Genomic DNA, 15,649 nt, shown 5'->3' with positions numbered 1-15,649 from the left:
CTATGCCTTATATTTGTATGTGTTTGGAGTTCTGGAGCCGAGGTGGAGGGTGGAGCAGGGAAAACATTAGGAGACAGGAAGAGAGGGAGGGGAAGGAGCATGGCCACCCCCGCATCCAGACAGAGACAGGGTCAGTTACACAATATGAAAACAGAACTCTGCTGGTTCGTGATGTAGACTTTATATTTATATTGGAAATGTAGCCTCTGCATTTGACCCATCCGTCACACAGACTTCTTCAGGACTGCCTGTCAGGAGAATTATGGTCAGGATTAGCCCTTTGGGCATGTTTAAAGAAGCCACCTTATTCCGCCCTGTCCACTTTAAATTCTCAGTTCCAACTACACAAACTGTTGTAATAGTATATCAGGTTTGCCTAGAATTTTAGTCATTTCATTGGAGAATTGGAGAAAAGTTTAGCTACTAAAATGATACAAAGTAAGTTGTGTAAAATGTTCAATGTTCATGCACCGACAAGTCAACAATGCTTCTTTCTCTGGGCGGTATTGAACTTGCTGTGGAGATTGAATAATCAAAATTGCTGAAAATAATTTTCCTCAAAGGCCAATTCAAGTACATTGAGCTGATTAATACAACAATAGTAGAAAAACTCAAACAAAGGTCTCAATACAGCTCAACTAGAGGACTTTAAAGGCTGAAAGGGGGTTAAGGGAAACTGGAATTTTCTCAGCAATTCCATCTTGAATGCAAAAAATGGCTAAATACAACTTTAAGTGGGTAAATGAGAAGGGAACAAACTTTAAAGCTTAAACATGCTGCAATGTTGCCACAGAAGATGTAATACTGTATACCTTTTCCCACTGTCACGGTGAAATATTTCTGCACAGGTGTCCAAAAGTCTGAAACCTGTGAGGTGAAACTAAGATCTAGGTTGAGATGTCGAAGAACCAAATAAAAAAGGTATTTTAAAACCACCAGATGAAAATGTAATTACAATTGATCTTGCTCTGACCTGCGCTGCGGTCACTCACTATCCTGGTCAGTCCTTGTAAACAGTATTCCTGGACCAGTGCCACAAGCTCTCCTTGATTTGTGAATGGAAAGCCTTTTGTTCTTTTGTTTCACCGTGTAGTGCCTTGTCCTGGAGCTTGTACACAGTTCTGTAGGAAACAGCATCCATCAAACTAAAGAATTGGCCATGTTCCGATAACAATCTGAAAACAAACTACAAAACTGTCATTAAGTGTTTCAATAACTACTGCTCCATTAAACTTTACAACCTGGACAGTACATGGGTAGTACAGGTTATTACAACTGTAATCGAGGATGCATGGATCATGGCTAAACTCATGTTGGTGAATAACCTGTAGAAGCAATGGCCAGTCCCGTAGATGTCAAACTTCAGTACGACGCAATTGGTGAGTATGTCTGGTGTACAACCAAATTGCCATCATGTCAGTTTCCGTGGCTGAGCAAAGTGTGCATCCTCAGCCCAGTTTGACAGATCTTATTTGGAGTGGGAAGTCCACTGTGCACTTAATCCAGACCTAACCCAGACACCAAGAGCCACCCGCTCCCTTCATCTGAGCCCGGCCTGAACCAGGGCTCCTCTCTGCTGGTCTGCCTACATCTGGGTTTGGATCTAGTCTGACTGTAATCCCAGCATACCTCATACTTGATTTGGTTTTATGCCTTAAATGATAAATTATTTCAATGGTCACATTTATATAATTTTTTTCTACCTTCAAGGCACTCTAAACACTTTACTGCAAAGAGCCACTCACCCATTCACACACACACACTCATACACCAGTGTAACACAGACATTAAGGTGTTTGTGGCAGCTGTAATCAAAGTGCTGACCTGTTGGCCCGTTAATCTGACCACTCTACCAAGGATGAGAGGTATTGAAACTGTTGACCTTTGGATCAGAGGACTAGCGCTCTACCACCTGAGTTACTGTTGCCAACAATTGTAGCCGTAGGATACTTTAGGCCTATTCAACTCAAGGCCCGCAGGCAAGATCAGGCCCTCCAATCAATTTGGAAAAGGCCCACTACATGTGCATCTTCAAAATATTAGAAAATATATATTCTCTTGTTCTGCTTTAGACCTGGTTGAGTCCTAGTTTAGACCTGGTTTAGTAGGCTTAGTAGTAGTACTTCTGGGATAGCCCTGTTCCAGTACTATTCGGTACTTGTCCAGTCCTGGTTTAATTCTGGTTCCTTGCTGGATTGGCAATTTTACAGAGAGGTGGTGGTAAATTCTTTTGTATATTTTCCACAAAAAGCTGATATTTTGTGCACAGTCTAAAAAGTGGTGGTGTGTTGTGTCAAGATGACTGAAAATCTTCAAATGTGATGTCAGCTTCAAACCTGACATTGGCCATTACAAACGCTTTAAATAGCAAATGTAAGCCTAGGCTTTTTTTTTATTACTAATTCTGTGTTTTCCAATGAGACATTTCTTAAGTTTTGTATAATTCTTTATATCATTTTGGAGGGTTACATTTAAATAACAGCATTTATCACCAACACACAAGGTATTTTGGAGCAATAAAATATTATAAGCACTTACATAACTCACTATATGCTATATCATCTGTTTAATGCCATACTGTGGAACATTCAAGGCAATGCAATAAATTCTTTACAGCAAGTCAACAAAACGGCATTCAAGTGTTGTTGTGCAGTTGGATAAAAAGGGAAATAAAGATTGCCACATTTAGAGAAGTTGCCAGTTTTATCACAGCAGCTGATGGGGATGAGTTGTTTCCTCGTGGCTGCTGATGCACGGCTCAGTTTTCCCACATTATGTACCACTCTTAACATTACTGTATGCTTCCATCAAAGCTGTAGTGAAAATGGCCTCTCCAGTGGTCGACTGAAAGGACCAAAAAATTAAGATGAATATGCATTGTGGTCAATATCAAATTTCAGTGTCAACTGGCAATAGGGCCAACGGTCGAATGGCGTTTGGGCAGAAAGTGATGTTAATGACAGCTCTGAATAGGTTGAGTTCACACAAAATTTCAGATGGAGGCAAGGGCCACAATTGTTGAACCTTTTCATTATTTGTTTGGTATTGTCTCAACAAACAAGGAAAAAAGGATTTGAGTTTTGTTTATTTAGGCTGATGGAGATGACGTTGAACTTTGTGCCTATTTTTGTTGCATGTGTCCAGTAATTACAACAATATGATTGATAATATAATTTTAGAATTTTGTCATTGTTTAAAGAACACATATTATACCAAATTAACTTTATTTTTTGGCTTTTATCCATGTTATAACAGTATGTGTGTGGATGTGTCATTATAGATGTGTGTTGCGGGTTCCTCCTGTGTATAAAGTAAATCCATAAATATTTAAAAGTCAGGAATTTAGTGTTTCAATAATAACAACAATAACAGTGACACATGCTGAATCTTATTTATGTGTAAATAATGAGGAGAGTAGGCAGAGACATGATGCAGTCCTGGGAGGAGAGAGGTCTGAGGTTTTGGAGCTGACATCACAGTACTACAGTTTGCCTTTTAACCACCACTCTGCTGTGAGCTGTGCACTGTAGAGCGACGGTGGCGCCAGGAGCAGACAGGAGCACAGGAGCAGGGTAGAAGTGACACATCTGGAGTCAGACATGAGCACTCTACAGCCTATTACGTGAGTACACGTCCTCTAGGAATAAGAAATGTTGTGTATTTAATTTGCCGATTTCAAGTTAATTTAAGTATTAACTGTCAAGTATGATCTAAATCTACACATATGTAAAGGTTCTTAAGGATGGTGGATGAACTAAAATCAAATGTTGTTACGTATTTTGAAGATGTCACACATACTGTTGTCCATCTCCGCTGTTTAGATATTCATGAAACGGTGCATAAATCTGAAAACTTAAAGGGTTGATACTTGAAGAAGAAGCTGACACTTAAAAGCAGAGACAACTTGCCGTAACCAACTTTTGTGGACATTAACAACTGCTCTTCCTCGTCCACAAGCCCTCTGCACCGGACAAGCCCTCAAAGCTTTCAAGAGCACGGACTTTGTGTCTGATCCTAAAATATAACGAACGAGAGTTCGAAATTAGGCTCGTTAAAACTGTCTGCAAGCAGGCTAACGTTTATTAGCATAGTCACACAATAATATGTAAACTATTATCCAGCTGCTAACTACCTTAATATAAACAGCGCCCCCTCAGTCTGGAGTGATTTCTGTCCACTGGTTCCTCTTGACCACAGTAATTGGGTTCTTGGGGATGTTTGAGCTGAGGAATCCTGAGAATTTCAACTTTGTGCCAGTTTTTGTTTTGTGTGATTATTGAACTCGAAAGACATTATTGTTTTCAGATGAAAGGACTTAAAAAACGGGTGCCAATCCCAAACAAAGAATGATAAGTAGAAACATTTGTGGATTTCTATTTTTGATATTTAAAAAAAAATAGTAAATCTCCCACAGAGTAACTGAGGCTCTTGCCCTCCATCTGAAATTATGACATCATCAAATTTTAGAATGTGCACTGAACCCATTGCTTTCATAAAAATCAACATCAGTGCATGTCGATAATTCAAACTGGCAGTACCTTTAACCTGCAGGCTCTTTGTCGTTGACAGGATAAACGTCCGCGCACAGTTAATTATTGCGATTGTTTATGAAATGTGAGTTGACATGTGGTTGGTGGGAGCAGCCCTGAGCAGTGAGCAGTGTGATTCGTTAGCCCAACTCGTTAGCCTGTGTTAGGGCTGGATTAGGCAAATTACAGGAGCCATATGGAGATGTGCGGAGCGATTAGTGGCTGAAATGTGATTATAGGATTTTAATGCTTGCTTTATTATTCATTGTTTAATAATGGTCTCTTGTGTAATGTGATTAATGTTTTGGTTATATTCAATTGACTTTTTGCAATCAATTATAGTCTAAATTCTGGAATGGCGACAACATAAGGCAAACGTGATGTAGTGACCTGCAGATGACCTATGAGGGTTGCCATGATTTATTAACATTTCTTAAAATGTCTGCTTTTGAAACTGGATTAAAATAAACCCTCTAGAGTTCTCTCTCAATGTTCTCACTCCCAAAATCCATCTTAAAGACTGTGCTGTTTGATTGTAGATTTTATCCACAAGATTAATTTACTTGCATAATTTTAATGTTGTTCTGTATGTTCATTTAACTGTTTTATGACTCATCTTTTAATTAACAATTTTAACCTGTCTTCAAATGAGGCTGGAATCTTGGAGAAATCCCAGATTCAGACCCCACCTCTGTCAGCTGACTTACACACTAGCATGTGTCTGATTGGTTGAATCTTCGGGCCACTATTCAAGGCTTTGCCTAAACTGCACAGAAAAAAACTAGTTCCATCAAGAGATCCATGAGGAAAGATCTGAGAGAAGGCCTCTTCCCTGGTTTAAGCTAAAATAAAAGCTAACATAGGGATAGGGATGCGTACCGCTACGACGGACCGGATCTGGACTTGTAAAAACGTTTCGGTTCAGGTCCAAAAAAAACGAAACCCCGGTGATTCGGTTCTGGACTCATGAAAAAATATAGCACTCACATACTATATCCTTTTTGTTCTAGAATATAAACCATCTTAAACCTTCCATTGATCGCGAAATTTGCGCTGGAAAAGACGTAAACACTGCGATGCGCCGCTGTCAATAGCGCACACGGACCCTAATTAGCGACGCACGCGTCTTCCGGGCAGAAGTTGAAGCCGGCGAAATAAGTTTAAAGACGCGAGAGACGGGAGCGCCTCGTACGTGTCGAGCTGCAGAACCGTGTATCCACATGTGAACATTGAAGTGAAGCTGGTGAGATCGCTGGCTTTATTTGAACTGTGTTAAGCTGTGGCCGCCGCGTGCGATGTTGTGATGGTTAAAGGGGCGGGGTCAGCTTGGTCTTGTCTGGGTCTTTGGTCTGGGTGTGAATATGAATGAAATAACTTAAGTGTTATGTTGTGGTGTGATGTATTTGGCATTAAGTAAATACTAAGTCAAAGTAATATTGCTTAATTGCTGCATTAATTAATTGGAGTTTATATTTTGTAAAAGTATTTTGTATTTGTATTCTACAGTTGTTATGGTCTGGTGTTTAATGCTGCTAATATGATGTATTATTTTGATTTGTTGTGTAAAATATTTTCATATTCTACTTTTGATACTGTTAAGTTGATTGCTTTATAGTGATTCTAGTTTACTTTTATGCTAGTTTTTGTAACTGTTATTTTACACTGTTATTTAATTGTTTGTGTGTTGTCTGTTTGAATGTTTTTACCTGACTTTTGATGCCAATGGATCTGCAAAAGTAAAGAGCGGAAATGTGTCTAAAGGCAAAACATAGTATCATTGACTCTGTCAACAATACTCAACTTGCTCTTGTTCAGAAGTTATTCCTCAAGTAAAACACATGAATGTGTGTTAACTGTTAGTTAAGCTATAGTTTAGCTGCTAGCTAGTAGCTTGTGATTTGTAAGTTGTAACTTCTGTTAAAAAATGTGAATAAACCAGACAAGTTGAGTTCATTTCAGTCTGCAGTTAAGCCTTGTGTTTGATAGTCGTCCTTGTTCATGTGTCTTCAACTTAATTTAGCGAAGTAGCTTGTGTTTTGCTGTTATAACATTATGCAAAAATGGCATGAGTTCAGCCGGACTCATTAGGTCTGGACCTGAACCTAAACCTCTGGATTCGAATCCGGACTTGAACCTGAACGTGGGTTTAGGTCTGCATCCCTACATAGGGATCAAAAGACATTCTAGAGAGACACACACAAGTTCAACACTTGCAAGCTCACACAAAGGACTTTTTACAACTATCCCAGTCCAGAACAAAATGTTAATCCAGGACATTCTTCAAATTAGCCTCATCTGTAGATAAGCTTTTTCGTCAGGCTACCCCAAATAAATTGTCTGTTTGCTGTAATCCGAGTCAACATTTTTCAAGTGGCTCGGGCGGTAGGCAAATTCTTATTTTTTTTACTTTGAAGGAAAAAAAAAAATCCAGATTTTGTCATGTTTTGAGTCGGAGTGACCACCAGGGGTCAGGCTTCAACAGTCAATGACGGAAAACGTCTCGATCAACCCGATCGGGAGACTAAATCTCACGATTTTAAGATATTTCAATCGACCTTTTGTACGCCGCTATCCTTTATTTTGGTAGCGAAGGCGAGCGGGGGACACGGGCGCCGCCATGTTTGTTGTGATGACTCTGCTGGGGGTGTTTCAATCCCAGAATGCATTGCGTAAGTCAAATTTCACACCCTGACAGAGACTCACATTACTGCGGACATGTCAGGAGCGCTGACAAGGGCAAACCAACTTGTAAAAAGCATTGTAACCTCTCCCACGTGCTTCCTTTTCAGATACATATGTACATGGACTGCGCAGTGCGTTGTCAGTCGTTTGAGATGGAAGACCGAACTAACAACGTGATCCAAATATTAGACATGGTGGTACAGGAAAGTCCGGTCGGCGAAACAACTGAGAAATAAAAGATATAGACGTTTTTTCAACTAAATGCTGATACTTTATTTTAGTCGGCTGGTTTCATAGCGGGGCGGTCGGGTTACGGCAAACAGACATATTATTTTGCTCAGCCTCATGGAGAAAAGGCTCAGAGCCAAGGAAAACGCATATCAAGCTGACTTCATCCAGCATTTCAGGCCAACTCATATATAGTTGTGATTCTTAGTAATTTTAGATGTTATTTGTCAATCACTGATTGCCTTGATTGCCCTGACACCACTGAAAAAAGCCGTGGCTGCAGAGCCGCGGCGCGGTCAAATGGCCCATCAGTGTCAGGAACCGCGGCACTGCCATATAGCCTCATGGCTAACTCTAACCCTAACCCTGACCCTAACCTTAACCCTAACCCGCCGTGGTCAAATAGTGCAGCAGTTTCAGGAGCCGCGGCACAAAATAACATGGCAGTTTCGGCCGCGCGCCCCGGCTCTGTAGACACTCCCACAGAATAATGCACAAGAAAACATGTTTGAACCAGGTTTTGATGACTCCATGGCCCAAGTCTTAAACAGATGCAAATCGTGGTGTCCTGGTGGTAACAACCTGGAAAGCAATTCCCAGAAGACAGTGGCTATATGGAGATATTTATGATTCAGATTCTTCAGGAAAGTCACAGCCCCCTAGCCCTCCCTCGTCCAGACTCCCCATTACCACTGTGGACTCCTTCCGCTTCCTCGGAACTTTAATGTTTTTTTTTTTTTTACTTGACTTCAGTTTCTGTACGATAACCCCATTATAATATACTTAATGTGTAAAGACAATAAGTGAAAAATGTATATATGTACCAGTAATTATTATAAAATAGCAGATGTCACTAGCCAATGTCTGCTTGTGCTGTTTATAAGTTAAAACAATTAACTTTTCAGATTGATACACAATGTGTAGTCTTGTGTTAACCCTGCAACCACCTTAGGCCCAAAGTCACTGGGATTGGCTCTAGTCACACTCGACCCCTAACAGGAACAAGCGGTAAAAAAATAATGATTGAATGACTGAATGAACAATGGTACTACAGATGAAAATGAGTGGCTAACTTTGGCACATTTACATGTTGAACAAATACATGTTCATTAATGTGCACTGTCCAACATGAAATAAACATTGCAGGTGTCATTATGCAGTGACTGAATCAAAATTTCAAATATTCAAGTTAATTATGAAGTTATTACTTTGCAGGTATGAATTTTGTATGTAAATTCATGTGCAATCTGTCGTGACACATATTCATGTGCAATTACTGTCGTGATCACATGCAATGGTATTTATGTATTTATTTATTTATTTATTTGTCTATGGGAGTTTTTTTTTTATTTATAGGAGATCTTCTACTGAAAGTGTTTTTTAGACTTCCTATAAGTGATCTGTTCTTCTGTATCTACCTCTGTATCTACCTGCGTTGCACCAATGAAATTTCCCCATGTGGGACAATAAAGGAATATCTTATCTTATCTTAAATGTTTTAAATACAGCCTAATAAAGTGACAAATTATGTTTAGGAATATTGACAAGACTTGCATTCCAGTTGTGGCACTGAATCCACCTCAAATAATGTAAATTATTACTTTTGACACGTCGTGACCGCTGAACTTTTAAAAGTTTGGCCATTTAAAACACAAGTCTCCCACAGCGCTAGCAACCTCAGCTGCTTCACTGCCGCGGCATAGTAAAACCCAGCTGTGGATAAAGAATTTGAAGGAGCGAGTGGCAAGGGCCAAAGTCACAGATTTGTCACAAATCATGTCTGCGTTGAGCTCAAGGCACAAGCCTCAGGGAAGAATGGAAAGCCCAGCACGCACGCTGTGCCGTGAACATGTCCTGTGAGCCCACGCAGGCAGTAAGCGATTCAATGCAATTAAATAAATGAACGGGTTGTCCAACAGTTTGTTGGCCCTTGTTTATATGTTTTACAACGAACATTGACCTGCCAGAGTGACGGGGCCAGTTTTTCATTGGGTGGGCAAGACTTCAATTTGAGTGGCCAGTGCTCACCTTTGTCCATAGCTGGAGCCGGCCTCCATCTGAGCTGTGAAATCAATCAAGTTTGGAGAAAGTATACAAGGCTTCATGGATAAGGACTTGTGTTGCCATACGGAACCAGCAAATACTAAATTCTTATCCCAAAGACAATAAAACCAATAAATAAATATTCATTCATTCATTTTCTACCTCTTGTTCCCTTTCGGGGTCGCGGGTGACTGGAGCCTATCCTAATTAATTTACTCATACATAGCTAATGTGAGCATTTATATTAATTTAACTCTGTTTTTTTTTTATTATGTTTTTTTTTTTAGGATTTCGACCAATCTCTCTACAACAGCCATCCCAAACATCAACAATGGCTCGGAGTGTCCTGACAGCATCTCTTGGGACATCTTCAACTCTAGTCTCCACATCTACATCTTCATCATCTCTGCCTTAGGAATCCTCCTGAACATCTTCGTCCTCTTGGTCTTCTGCCTCCATAAGAAACCCTGCACCATTGCTGAAATCTACCTTAGCAATCTTGCCGCCTCTGATCTGATCCTCGTCTCCTGTCTGCCATTTTGGGCAGTCAACATCTACAACAACTTCCAATGGCCTTTCGGATTGTTCCTCTGCAAAGTGGTCAATTTAGGAATCAAGATGAATGCCTACTGCAGCATTTACTTTGTTGTTCTTGTTAGCATTGACCGCTACATAGCTTTGGTGCATGCCATGTCGCATGGTCGAATGCGTCGACCAAAGTATGCAAAAATTAGCTGTTTGCTGGTTTGGCTTTTTGGTTTAGTCTTGGGAAGTCCGGTGGTTATATTTCGGAAAGTCGAATATATCGCTGATTATGATGTGACAGCTTGCTTTATAGACTACCCAGACATAAAATTTGAGCTGTTTTGCGACATCATGCTAACGATACTTAGCTTCATAATTCCAATTTCTATCATTGCATATTGTACATTGAAGATCATCCAAGCCTTGAGGAACAAGAGTATGGATAGGTTCCACACAGAGGGGACAGAAAAGAAGGCCACCACTCTGATCTTGGCAGTTCTCGCAGCATTTCTGATTTGTTGGGTCCCATTCCACTTGATCTCGATCCTTGATGTTCTCTATAGAGCTAAGGTAATTCTAGATTGTTTTACCAGCAATGTTTTAGAATTTTGCAACCAGATCTTCACCTACTTGGCCTTCTTCAACAGTGTTCTCAACCCTGTCTTGTACGTATTAGTGGGGAAGAACTTCAGGAAGAAGGTGTCTGAGGTTTTCCATCAGTGGGCAATAGTGAGACCGGTGACGTCTGATTCCACGAGATCGCATCTGTCATCTACACTTAAGACTACAGTGTGAGGGGGGAAAAATGAAGAATGTAGAAGCTGTCCAACCACAAAGATGGCCCATATAATTGTTAATTATTATTAATTCTTGACATTTTTAAAATAAGCTACTGGAAACTCAACATTCACCTTATTCCAGAAGCCCGTCTGGGCGCCGCCATCCGGTGTAATCTCACTTCCGGTTGCATTAGTTAACATAGGGCTGCAGACGTCCAGAGAAAATAAATTCTACACAGGCTAAAAGTGTTTTTCAGGCCCAGGAAATCGTTGCATTATTTAATTGTTTGTCCCATCAATGTGACAAACATTGGACATTTTACACAAATCAATCTACTTTTAAAATTTTAGCTGTGAGATTTTCCCATGTTCATTACTGTATATATTACATTAAGTTAAAGGTGCACTATCTAACTTTTCCAGTGGCCAGTTGCTTGTCTCTAGACAAATGTTAATGCTTTGCCTGGAATATTCCACAGTTTAGCATAAAATTTGTCAATCTCTATAAAGAAAAGCAGGTGACCCCAACATGTACAGCCACATCCAATGCAAAAACATGCAAAATCCACAATGTAATATAATACGTCACCATGTAATAAAACCACATTATGTAATAAAAAAAAAAAATACAATTTGAGATACATTATTTAAAAATGTGAATGATTTCCCCCCCCCTTTAAACTAAGCAAATGTTATAATACTAAGTCATGGTAGAAAATGTGCCCACAAACATTTTAGAGGTTTAGAAGTCAATTTCAAAGAGTGAAAACTTCTTAATGTAAATTTGCAAATATATGGTTTACAAGCACTAGAGTAATGGTATGGTAATAGGATGGAAACAGCATGGTTACTTAAAACTAACTCCAGCCCACTATGAATTGTGACTCAAGTGGTTGGTATTTTCTCCAAAATAATATGAATATGTATTTCCTCACTTTTGGTTATTACATAATGCAGCAAATAATTACAAAATGCTGTTTCATTACATAATGTGAAATGTTTGATTAGTATTACACATTGCGGCTGTACAGGTCAGTAATGTGAAGAGACGACCTAACTCACAGTTTTAATAAAGATGCAAGACAGTTTAATGTCACACCAGAAGAGCTACATATGGCACCTTTAAATTAAGTTACAGTCTGATTTCAGTCCTGTTTTCTCAACTTAACCTCGCTATCAAAGGTGGCAATTATGATGTCTGTCCATGTCATCAAGACATTATGAATTTTCAGGGAACTGCATGTGAAAATAACTCATTGATGTTGCCCCACACGCACATAAAAATCTCCATGTATCATTGCTAGTAACCATGGTGGCTCTTGGGGTCAGAACACCTCCAAAACTATAACACAAAGGTACATACATGCCTTAGAAAATAATATTGTTTATGTTTTATGGATGTCTATATAAGCTGCACTTTGATTATAAATATTGTATACAAGTTTATATGTTCATGCTATGTATATATATGTAATTTATTTTCTTGAATATTCAGTAAATTAAATGGTTTAGTATTTCTATCAGTTAGGGAATATGAATACTAACAATTTAGGTTAGAATTACTACTGCTTTTGAAATATGATTAACAATTATTCACACAGCGCGCTTAAAGGCGCAATGGACGATTTTTCGGCGATTTGAGAACGCAGGCGGAAGTGCCCATGCCACTCCCCCGTGCGGACTGATACAACACACACGTGCGTTTGTTTATGATCGCATCGCATCTCTCGTCTCCCGTAGATTTCCGTCTCTTATGAGTCAGCTCGAACTGTCTTTCTCCGTCCTAATTTTGTCCCGTACACTGAGAGAACTATATTATGATAGATCAATGCGCTTAGACACGCGGAAACGTGCGGCTCTCGGGGGACAAGCCACACGCGGCTGCAGGTGAGCGGTAGGTGCATTTTATGATTGATACATGGCAGGACTAATTGGCAGTCCACACCACAAGGAAATAAGACTCAGATTTGGGTCAAAAAAATCGTCCATTCAACCTTTAAGTTAATGTAATTCTTTTAACATAAAACTTTTTTATTTGAAGAATTCTTGCACATTTTATTTATTTAATTATTTTACTTATTTTGAAAAAAAGCCCTATATTTTAAGTGCATTTCTTAATAAATTGTTGTGGTCACATGTCAAACAGCCAAGGCCCTTCATTGACGCTTGCGGGTGTAAATGGCTCTTATGGTGACAGATGTAGCTGCTGAGATTGGCCTGGCGTTTTACCAGTATTCTAGTTTGTTGAAATATTTAGTCCAACACAAAATCTCTACAGCATCTTTGATGTGTTTTGCAGAGCAAAGCAAACCAAGCCAAGCCGCCCTCTACCGCTCTGAGTAATCTGCACGTTTAACAACGTGATTACAGCTCTGCGCTAGACCATGTGATTAATCATCAGTGTCAGTGCATGATTAATGAGTCAACTTCTGATTACTCACATGAGTTAACACATGCATTTTTAAAGTCCTAAATATAATGCAAGTCTATTATGAAGTTATAATGTAATGTCTGTTTATGCTGTGTATTAATACTATTTTTTCAACAACAAAGTGTCAATAAATGGTACTTTTATGTAAATATTTGTCTTGTACATATAAACTATCTTGTTTATATATTATTGTTCACTTCATAATTGTCGATTAAAGACATTTGAAAACATAAAGATATTTGCTATGAATTTATATCCTAGGATGCTGTTTGTGCAGGTGTAGATTATCACAAACCATTAAAAATAAAATGTTTGGAGTTAAAATGTTATAATTAAGAATTAGAACTGAACAAATCTGTCAAAAATTGTGTCCAAGTTTGTGTGGCGGTGCTATTTTAAGGACTGATTCTTATGTCTGAGAAAAATGCATTTGGAGAAAATTACCTTTGAAGTTACAATGTCCCAGAGAAATCTATGAGTTAAGTTATTTGTATTTGTTTCCAAGTGAAATATATATAATACAAAACAAAAATACTAAGAAAGTTTTACCTTTTACCTGTGATGGCTTGCTATAAAATCTGTATATCCTGTGTAACAATATCCTCCATTAAACACACACAGGCATGTTATGCAGGTGTCTTTGTGATCCGTCCATGTGTTAAATGGAGCACACAGTTGTATGTAAAGTGGTCAGGCGTGCAGTGGCTAAGTGATTTCTGCTGTTTGAGTCATTGTCTGGCGCTAAAAACAGGATAGAGATTTTCCAGTGGAGAGACACATGGCTTCTGCGCTGTCTGCTTTTAGCGTACAGTCCTGGGCAGAGTTTATGGGGTAATGTTGACTTGGAGCGGGGCTGTGGGTGCGCTACACCCCAGAAACCAGGCTCTGTAGTGCCAAACAGGAAACCGCCGTGGTCAGCCCAACAGTAATTACCCATGCCAGGAATCTGCTGTGGAAATACATAAATAAAGAGAAATATTGCGAAAATACAACTTGAAAATAATTGGGTCTCTAAGCAAAATACACTGATTTAGACACGTTATTTTGGTTTCTCAGCAGTCACGTGATTGGGCAGGGAGTTGCCAGACACATCTATGTCACTCAGTCCCAAAGAAGCAGTAAGATGTAAGCATGGAACATGGAAGTCTAGACATTAGTATTTTTATTGTTGTGACTGTATAGTAAGAAAACGTCGGGGCTAAATTAGTCCCTGAACCTCTTGAATGGTAATTTCTCCAGTTCCAAGACCTAGTTTTCTCTGTACTCTTTAAGTGTATGTGGCAGCTGTTCTAGTTTTTCTAATTACTACTATTTATGGAATCACACCTGTAGTGAATATTTGTCATAGTTTAACATGAGTCAAGTGGCACTTTGTGAGATATGTTGAGGAAAAAATACAATAAATTGCACAGATTGCAGAGATTGAAGATATATTTTTGTAAATAAGCTTATCAGTATTCAAGCACATTCCATTGCAAGCAACATTTCATGCTTGGTCATTTGGCAGAGGCAAATGTTGTGCAGTTTTTTTCAGTTTTTTTTCTCTCACAAATGTTGTTTGAAGCCAGTCATTGCAGGAAACTAACTAACAAAACCACGTTTTGATCTATGTACAAAAAGGCTGAGTTGAGGGCTAGTCAGGCAGTAAGCGCTCCTGGTATAATTCAGAAGACAGAAGTGATCAAGAAGTAAGAATGATGACCCGTTGGAAACTGGCGTCTCACTGGACGCAGTGTAAACATTGATAGGTTAAATCGCGTTACCTAAGGGAAGATTGGTTCCCCTGAAAACGGTGTAAATAAAGCAAAGTGGACTGGCGCGGTTACCCCTTTACTCTAGCTGTTACAAACACAAAGCACCAAGACAAGATATGGTCGTTAAAATAAAATAATTTATTATCTACAATTACAAAACTAACAGATTAAAACACGCCTGTCCCTCAAGTTCCCCCAGACCGGTCTGCTCCCCGTCTGGGTGGCTTCTTACACACAGGACAAAGAATATGAATATTCATAAGAAGGTAGAGCTTCTCTGGCACCAGCCGTACCAGGCTGTACCTTCCAGGACATCCTAATATGGTCGTGAGATGTGACCCTTGACCCAGACAGAGAAGTCGGTTGGGGGAGAAGCAGACACAAGCAGACAGAATTTGGAGTGTGTGTGTGTGTGTACGTGTGTCCAGTATGCAATAACAATGAAAGGTATATTAATGCATTACAATATTAAATGCTTATTAATTACAACAGACCCCAGCACATAGTCGTCAGGTCCCTCCAACGTGGAGTATTGTTCAAAACTCAAATCTATCACTTTTGACATAACCACACCCCACTCCATTTGGGTCGAACGGATTTAGTCTCCCGATCAGGTTGATCGAGACGTTTTCCATCGTTGACTGTTGAAGCCTGACCCCTGGCGGTCACTCAGAGTCA

General features: G+C 39.4%; 1 protein-coding gene across 1 annotated transcript; it reads left to right on the top strand.

The window, feature by feature from the left end:
* The first annotated feature begins 3,547 nt into the window (after positions 1-3,547).
* Positions 3,548-11,323, top strand: LOC140370557 (B2 bradykinin receptor-like). Its single transcript, XM_072457734.1, has 2 exons — positions 3,548-3,622; positions 9,770-11,323. Exons 1-2 carry the CDS (start codon positions 3,600-3,602, stop codon positions 10,800-10,802), a joined length of 1,056 nt encoding a protein of 351 aa, XP_072313835.1. The 5' UTR covers positions 3,548-3,599; the 3' UTR covers positions 10,803-11,323.
* The last annotated feature ends 4,326 nt before the right edge of the window (positions 11,324-15,649 follow it).

This window comes from Eucyclogobius newberryi, unplaced genomic scaffold (assembly GCF_026437365.1).
Source record: "Eucyclogobius newberryi isolate DKJ021-1_F unplaced genomic scaffold, fEucNew1.0.hap1 SCAF_21, whole genome shotgun sequence".
NCBI classification, from domain to species: Eukaryota; Metazoa; Chordata; class Actinopteri; order Gobiiformes; family Gobiidae; genus Eucyclogobius; species Eucyclogobius newberryi.
This window is presented reverse-complemented; position numbering and strand designations above follow the sequence as displayed.

Coding starts and splice junctions, on each gene's coding strand:
- LOC140370557 (XM_072457734.1), top strand. CDS start 3,600: ATGAGCACTCTACAGCCTATTAC. Junction 3,623..9,769: donor AGCACTCTACAGCCTATTAC/GTGAGTACACGT, acceptor TTTTTTTTTTAG/GATTTCGACCAATCTCTCTA.